The 9620-nt window shown below is 27.3% G+C and overlaps 1 protein-coding gene across 1 annotated transcript in view; it reads right to left on the reverse strand.

The window, feature by feature from the left end:
* LOC129961836 (gamma-interferon-inducible lysosomal thiol reductase-like) overlaps positions 1-4758 on the reverse strand; it is a 30915-nt gene extending 26157 nt beyond the window's left edge. The window contains exon 1 of the mRNA XM_056075417.1: positions 4462-4758. Coding sequence (XP_055931392.1) covers positions 4462-4521 — 60 coding nt within the window. The 5' untranslated portion in view covers positions 4522-4758. The remainder of the gene's footprint in view (positions 1-4461) is intronic.
* Positions 4759-9620: the final 4862 nt, after the last annotated feature.

The following is a 9620-nucleotide window of genomic DNA, read 5'->3' on the forward strand; positions in this document are numbered from 1 at the left end:
CGTTTTTAAAAAGCAATTAATTAATGACATGATACCTATTGTGGGAATGTCTTGTTTTGAACTTGAGATGTTCATTTATTTCCCACAACTTCATATCGAATTATATTTTTCGAATGACAATTTTAATCTATAAATTAAAAAAATGATAATTCGATGCGAATATGAAATATGATCACGATGTTTAAACTAATAATTGGTATATTAATTAAAAGTATAGTTGAATGAGATTTAAAATGGATTTTTTCCACTATTTTAAATTAGATTTATTTATTTTATTTGCAGGTTACACTCATTTGATTTGATTTTAGGATATCTTTTACATATTAAAACTTAACTACTAAACATTCTGCAACAAATGGCGCAATCGAATTAAAAGATTGGTTTTTAATCTGTAACTTGCAGCCTAATTTAAATTTTGATCCAAAATTCTATTAGGAAAACTTCCTGGCACTATGAATACATTAGGTAGATATATTTAGATATATTTTGAAATTATTTTAGAAACAATGATCTTTTCCCCGCCTCATTTATAAAAAAGGTTGTAGCCGGATTCTATGTTCTCAAAATTAAGCACCGAATAATAAATAATTTAAATTATTGATTGAGCTTGATGGGTAGTTAAACTTGCACTTATCTACATCATTTTTGCTACGTTCAAATTTTGAACGCACAATCTCGAGTTGAACTAAAGTGAAGAGATTATTTTAAAGTTCAGCCCCGTTAGTTTTATATGCTCTAAACTAAGAGGAATGGATGGAAGGAATCAAACTGAACAGAATGGTTGTCCCCTGACCCCCCCCCCCCCACCACCAAAAAGTGCGATTGTAAAAGATTTTTTAATAATTTTTTTTTTATAAAACTAATTTGTAAGATTTTTTTTTAAAAATATAAATAGTTTGATAAAGGTTAAAACGGAAAATTTGGAAAAGACGGTTAAAAGATCATTTAATCCCATTTTATTCAAAACTGAAATTAACTGTCACATAAATTCGGGACATTTTTTTTTTTTTTCGAACCAGAGAATACAAAACGTTACATTTTTTTTTAGCAGAATTGTTATAGATATAAATGTTGAAGCCAGTCTCAAAGAAAACATCAAGCATTTGAATTCTTAAAAAGTTTCATAATATTTTAATATTGGTCACTTCTGAATATTAAAGAACGGAATCTATACTTAAGTTTCCAGTAAATGTTCAGATATCGGAATAAATACAGGCTTATTTGTTTTAAGTTCAATTTTAAACTATCGCCAACATTAGTGTTGTATTTTTTATTATCGTAAATAATATATTTTGTAGAGATGTTTAGACCCGATGAAGAACATAAACTTTAAATGTTTTTATATGACGATAGTTTGATATATTAAAAATTTATTTACGTTAAAATACTAAAACATTTTGTAAAACTAAGACATTTGATAATTTTTTTGATTTCCGATGATTATATCTTTAACAGAATCTGAATTTGATTTCTGTCGATTATCATTGAATTTTTTTGACTATTTAAAAAAATCTAAATCTCGAAACTTATCTACAAATATTAATTGTAAGAGTAACAATTTCCATTGAATTCTACAAAAAAGCAAAGTCCTTTCGTTAAATTCGAATACTTGAATAGATTTTGAACAACGATAAAACAACAACAATTACATTTTATTTCCAATCAAAATTACATCTAAATATTTCGAATGTAATATTAACCCTTTCCACTCTGAAATCTAATTCGATACATAATTATTCATCTAATACAAAGACTTGTTTATTGCTCCGAAAAATAAATATTTATAATTGAATTCATCCGTTTAATTAATTTGCTACTTCTTACTATTCTGCAGGTATTTTTAACAACCAAAATTAAATAAATAAATAAAAAGGCAAAATGATGAGAGCGAGTCACCATCCGACTGCAAACGATTAATATTTTAAATTCCGAAATAAATATTTTAGATCAAAGAAAGTTAAACTGAAAGATGTAAAACCAGCTAATATGAAAATATCACCTTAGTTTGTTAGAAATATAAATTGGTTAAAATCAAACAAAACATAAATATCCTTATTAATGAAATAAATGTATGAAACCCAATTTTGAAATAATAAAATATTAAGAAAATTATTATCTTACAATAAAATAAAATTTAAAAATATGAAATTTCTTAAATTAAGAAGACTTTAATGTTACGGAGATTTTTAAAAAAATTATTTTCAAAATTAACTGAAATTTTTTTTTTTTAGTGCCGATTATAAGAATATAAATGCATCATAGTTATTGCTTATTGTAAAATATATATTAAACATTGTTATGCATGTTTCGTAAACGTTTCCATAAAAAATTTGAATTAAATTTGTGTTAATGAATAGGTTAGATTAGTGTTACACCTTCAAATGGAAATCACATTAGAGCCAATGCATTCACAGCGTTATGGTTCTTTTCTGAAAAGATTTTTCTAAGATTGCAACCTTGAGGATATTTAATCTTTAACTATACATAGCGCATTGATATGATCTTCGCAACACTGGCGCTCACTCAATTATCAAGGAAATGAGGTTTTAATAATAGATTTTTTTTTTTTTTTATGCGCAGGATTCCGGTTGAATATTTTCAACAAAACTAAAGGGTATTTAGTTTTTATTTCTGGATTTTGATTGGAAATAAAAATCAAATAAAATGTAAAATATATATATATATATATATATATATATATATATTATTATTATCTGTAAATTAAAAAAAAAGTCATTTTCCTTATTATATAATTCAATAGATGCTGAATATGTAAGAAATCTTTGATATTTTCTTAAACTCTGTTTAAATTTTTGAATTTCAAACATATAAACATTTGCCGTAAATCAAACTTATCACGTCGAATTTGTATTTGTTAAAGCAATTTTCAGTTTCAAATGGGTTAATAAAACTTCGAATATAAAAACTGGAATGTGCAATCATAATTATTGTAAATAATGCGCAAAATATATATCACGAGTTTGATTGCATAAAAAATAGCACGATCTAAAATTTCATATTAATTTGAAATTTATTTTCCTAATCATGAAATTTTAGAATTCCCTAGAAATGTACTGGTTTATAAGAAATTCTGCATAAATTTCAAATCATCGAGATTTGTTCAGAGGCGAGGTAAATGCATTTGCAAAAATGCACATCCTATGGATAATTCCGTTTCGTTTCCTTTTTAACGATATTGTTTATAGTCTGGCCGATTATCTACGAAGTGCAAAACGAATGATGCAAAACTCATTTAAAATGCTCTGCGAAGCAGACCGTTGAGCCTTCAGGTACTAGATTTAGACTGTGGTTATTTCTTGGGTAATAAGTGGTAATTATATAAGAATAGATTAGATTTTTAATTTAAACAACTAGACAATTAAACAATTAGATTTTTAATTCAAAAATAATATTTTACAATTTCCCAATAGTTTCAATGTTTATTACATCAGAAAAAAAATATTTTTACACCCTTTTAAAATTTTAAAAATTAATTTTTCAGTGATAAAACTTCTTTAATATTCGGAAAAAATTAAGTATATTTTACAAAAATATTTTTCATGTTTTAATTATTGTATTCATTAGATTCAGTGCGTTATGGTTAAATTAAATACAGTTTTTTGTGTGCACATATTACTACAAAATAATTAAGCTTGAATTTCAAAAATAAAACAAAAATGAAATGAGGTAAAAACAACTTGTTTTCATCAGATTAGAGATACGAATCTTTTGTTTTTTTAATCGTTTATTTTAAAAGGACAGATTTTTAGAACTGCGACAACATTTTATTTCTAAAGAAAGTTAAAAACAAAGAACTCTCTGTCTAGCTCTCATCTTCGATTAATTAGAGGAACCGGAAGTATTTATTTTTAAAAGTAACTTTTTTTTGTGGGGAACAAAATAAAAGCAAAAAACGTTTCAGTATAATTAAATGAAATTTTGATCTTCCGCGTTACATGGATTTCTTGAAATGAACATGCTATTTTTTTAGAAACTGATCTAGGTAATTCTTGTTTTTCATTATACTCTATACTTAAAAAACAATGGTAGGTTGTGTTTTTTTGCTGGTAATATACTAAATTTCAACTAATTAAAAAATACACAGTATAATTGACACATTTGAATATCAAGTTTCTACAGATATAAGGCAACTAAAATATATATGAATCTAATTCTGTACAATAGTACTAAAGAATGTACAAAAGTTTTGCAAATAATATGCACAAAAATATCGATTTACATCAAGGTGTTTAGTAATGTCATTAAATTTTGTGATCTTTCCAATCTTTGTCATTTGAGACAAAAATCTTAATTTTTATTTCTCTTTATTTTTAAAAATTCTATTAACGAAATATACTATATCAATATCGTTGCGTAACACCAAATTTAAAAATAAAAACTATCATTAACTTGATTTCACATAACCTTAAATACTTATAACTTCCATAAAATCAAACTTACCTGAATCGTTTCAGCAAAAATTAAGCCTAAGAGCCCCACCACCCAAAACAAACAACCCATGTTGGACCGGACTAGATCGGCGAATCGTATTGATTTTCTTAAGCAGAAGCGGTGGCGCTTGTGAGCAGCAACGGATCCAACAGTAAAGAGAGCAAACGGCACAGCGATAGAATCCAATACAACTAAGTTAAAACAGGATTCCCTTTATCTCCGTCATCGTTTTAATCGCACACTTCCTTTCTGATTCCAAATCCTCGACCTTTAGAACTAGTGTCGAAAGGCAGCATCCACGTGGTTACGGCCCGAGTCTTATGAATGGCTTGCAGCAAGAGGGGGTTGAATTTTCTCCTCAGCTGTTTGGGTCACACACAATAGCATCCGATTGCGTGCGGTTCGACGCATCAGTGAGTGGGGGGAGGGGAGACAGAGGCCCTTTCTTGCTTTTCTAGAGGTATTAAGATCGATATAGAATGGCATGCGCCGCAGTTAATTGTATATAGTAAGTTGGGGTAAGGTAAAAAATGGTTTTCATTGTCTGTTTCGGGTTTTGATCGTTGAAAATGTATTGTCAGTCTAGCAGTAGTATTTTTTTCTTCTTTTCGTTAATCGGCATTGATTTGTCTGTCCAGGTGCGGGGTGGGTGGGGAACTCTCTAGTGAGGGGGTGACCATGAGAAGTGAATGATACAAAAATTACCAACATTTTCTCATCAAACTTAACGGAAAATCCATGTATTTTTTTATAAATTATTATTGTTTTTCAAATACAATTTTAGAAACAATAAATAATCATAAATACAATACATACATATACACATGCATAATACATATGAGTGTGTAAACGTAAACACAATACATATGCGTATGTATACATAATACACATGCGTATGTATATATGATGCACAAACATAATACATATGAGTATGTATACATAATACATACATAAAATAACACATATGAGTATGTATACATAATACATACATAAAATAACACATATGAGTATGTATATATAATACATAAACACAATAAACATGCTTATGAATATATAATACATATACGTTTGTATACATAATGCATATTCGTGTTTATAAATAATACAAAGACATAACAGATGATACATAAACATATTCATGTATTATCTATTTTCCTTTCTTTTCTGAAGAGAATTAACACCTATCACATGGATATGAGAACACTTTTTTCACTACCAATACTGGGATAACAACCTAATTAACAGTCACGATTTTTTTATGATTAAATTTAAAAACAGCATGGTATTAAGAATTAATTTTCATGCGAATTGTATTATCTTTTGTATTTCTTTCATCACATTTTGCTTTAAAAAGTAAAATAAACGCTTATCTTGCCTTTCCTCAAATTTAGCATTCTGAATATTAATTTTTCACCTCAATAAAAATGTTGAAATCTTTTTACCTAAATGTTTTTCAACAGTTCAATGATTTGGTAGCTTGTGGAAAGTATTCTTTTCTTCCTCTATAGAATTGTATTTTTTTCTTTTCAACAAAAATCTTACACTATACATCTTTTTTTTTTTTTCTAAATCAGTTCGTAGAACTAAACAATGGTAAAAAAGACAATGCAATTTTCTCTTCCGGTCGAAATCTGAGGAGAAAGATGAAACCGGAATTCACTGTTTCCCTTTAGTAAGAGTGGTTACTTTTTTAGAGTGAAAAATACCAAGTATAAAAGTGCTTTACAAACTGATTTTACAAATTCAAAATATGCAAAATATGCTCAATTTTCCCTTCACTGAGCTTATCGTTAATCAGAAGGACAAGAGGAAACTGATAAAGTTTAGTTATGCTGTTTTTAGTTATTCATAAGAAATTGATTTTAAAAAAATCTTAAATTATTCTTATAGTATTGAATGAACTTTATTAAAACGCACTGATAACTTTTGAATTATTATCTATACTTATAATAAAGTTCAATGTGTGTGTGTGTGTGTTGGCGCTCTACAGGCCAGACCATTCAACCTACAGCTACCAAATTTGGCACGTGTTTACCTTGGAGGCCGAAAATGTGCACCTGGGGGTTATTTTTTCGAATTTTTAATTAGAATTTTATTTATTTAAAAATTAAGCGAAATTTTGGCGTGTTTCTGCTATAACTTTCGAAAATATTATCGCACAAAAAAGATTTTTACATGAAGTTAAAGATCAAAAATTTATCTTTTAAACGATACCAATGTTTTAACCTTAAAACTAAATTTATATTTTTAATGAATTTTTATATAAATATTTTAACTATATTTTTCAACAATTTTTTTCGTACAAAATAAAAATAAAATTTAAGCTGCACGAGCACTTTTCGCATTCATGGGAAAAAAATTAGCTTTTTTCAAAGTGTTGCCATCACATTGATTAAAGCTCCAATTAAAAATAAATTAAATCTTTTTGGAAATGAAATCTGCAAAAATATAATTTTCGGCACGTGTCTGTAGGAAATAAAACAAATATGAAATATTTTTTCTAAAAAATAAATTCAAGAAAAATTATTTTATGATCTTTTACACTCTTTTTATTATTAATCCAATAAATCAGTTTTATTTTAAGGCAAGTTTTGTTTAATATGAACAGGATATACATTCAAATCAGGGCCACACAGCTAATTTGTAAACCTTCAGTAAGAAAAAGATCTGCTAAAATGGTCTAAATGGAAAATGATTATATTTTATGTAACTTGATTCAATAAATGCTCTAATAAATAACGAATTTTTTGATTTTACATAAAGCTTCTGCTGTGGAAATCACGATTAACAAAATGTTCTTGAAACACTAATATTTTAAATAAAAAGAGTTAATTTCCAATCAACTAAATCAATCACTTAAACTGACTGATTTATGAAAATTTGAACATCACTATTCAATGAAAAAAGGATAATTTTAGATTTTCAATCGATCGTTTCAAAGAAAATACGCCAATCAGCGCGCAGGTTTCTCAAGATTAATTGGCCTAAGATTATGAAAATCTTGAGTTTTTCTAAATTTTTAACATTCAAACTTCATAAATAAGTCTTAGTTGATCGTGGAAAATAGAAACATTCATTCATTTAAAATTTAGTGTGTCCAGAATATTTCTGAGAATATGATACCTTACTGCATTAAATTTAGACTTCATAATTTTTGAAATATATTTATAGGCTGGAACAAAATATTATTATTGATTTCATTTCAATCCTTTTGAAAGCAAAACTAAAAATTGAATTTTATGCTGAATCTGAGAAATTTTTGTTGAATTATTCTTTGAGATATTACATAAATTATGAAAAATATTTTGTAGTTCAAATAAGACTTAAATACCGAGCGATTCTGTTTGCAATACTCATATTCAATAATAATAATAATAATAATAATAATAAATAAATAGCAATAAAGATGATAAATAAAATAAAACGCTTGGTTTTATTAAAAAATATCTTTATATTAATTGCAATTTCATCATTTCCACTTTAAATTAAAGTTGAAGTTTTACCGGAAATGACAACAAATTAGCAAAAAATATATAGCAAATTGAACGAAACGATCTAAAAAACAGTATAAGTTTGGTATGACTATCAAAATTTGAAGATTAAAAATATTTTGTTTGAGAATCTATTAAGAGATCAGTTACTTAAAATATTTAATTGAAAATTATAGCGAGCGATAATACTGGTGAACCGGCTGGTCGCCAAAGGCGGCTAGTTAAAAATAAATCTTGCTTAAAAACACACACACACACACACAGACACACAAAAGTTATTTTTGTGTTTTATTGTTTAATTGAAATAGGCATTAACTTAAAGAAACTGAAATTTGCCCCTTTGGCAACTTTTAGCAAGAAGATTTTGAATTACTTGGCATTATACTGTTCTGGTTCCATAGGTTTAGGCATATTCGATGGGCAAAGGCAGTTACACTAAAAAAAAATAGCGATAAAAACTATTTTATACATTTCTAAAATAAGGATATTAAATTATTTCAATGAAAATATGTTTATAAGGAGTACAATAACTATTTTAAAGTGCGCCTTCAAGAAACAAGCAAAACTATCACCCTTCTAATTTTCAATAAAAGAGTTTTTTATTAAAGTAATTAAAGCTTCTACCTTCAAACGTTGATTGATGAGATTATAAAATTTACTGATTCAGCTGAAATTCAAGAGGTGCTTAAAGATTTAAAAAAAAAAAAAAAAAAAAAAAACAGCTGGCTATACAAAAAGTCTGATAACAAGCTCTTGACACAATTTCATGAAACAAAGGAGTTATAATACTTCAATATATATATATATATATATATATATATATTCCCCCTTTTCCGTCTTTTAATTCGTTTAGTGGCTTTATACTGGAACATAATGACAATGGAAATGTGGTGATAGAAATAATTAATATAATTTTTGGCATTTATTTATTTGGCACTTATTGAGCAATTTCTTTTAAAAATTAAAATGCCTTGAAAAACAAAATGCTACAAAAAGCAAGACATCATATTAGAAAAACCATATGAACTCGTTTCTAGGAGGTTAACAAAACAATTGAAAATGTTTATAAATTCATAGTTTAAATATAAAATAAAAGTGTGATAAACTGCAAAAAAAAAAAAAAAAAAAAAAAAAAAAGAGGTTATGAACAACAAACAGAATAGTAGATGAAAAAATACCTTTTGGATACTCCAATTATAGCTATGAGGGTGAACAATCATTGCATTCATTTGAAGGAACCGAAACTTGGAATTACTCCCGTTTCAAACTGACAAATATTTCCAGGTACACCATCACATGATCGGTTTCAAATAGCAATCAGTGTCTATTTGATACCGTGCATTTAGAGTATGAAAATAAATTTTTGTATGTTGGTGATTGTCCATTTCCTTAAGGTCTTGATGTGTGCTAATTTAAACTAGCAGTATAGTGCGTGTGTTGTGATTTTCTAATGAAGTGCCCGGTTTTAAATACACTAGTTTTAATTTCCACAAACATAGCTACACTACATAATTTACAAACACACATAGACAATTAGGTTAAAGAAAACAGTATAGTGTAGGGATTCCACCGTTTTCAGCCGAAAGCATTCGGCGTTAACGCAAGGGTTGCGCATAGGGAAAAAGTCGACCTCAGGATGCAGGTCTGCCACCCAACTGCTGTCTTCTGTAAAACGCC

Source organism: Argiope bruennichi, chromosome 2 (assembly GCF_947563725.1).
Source record: "Argiope bruennichi chromosome 2, qqArgBrue1.1, whole genome shotgun sequence".
NCBI lineage: Eukaryota > Metazoa > Arthropoda > Arachnida > Araneae > Araneidae > Argiope > Argiope bruennichi.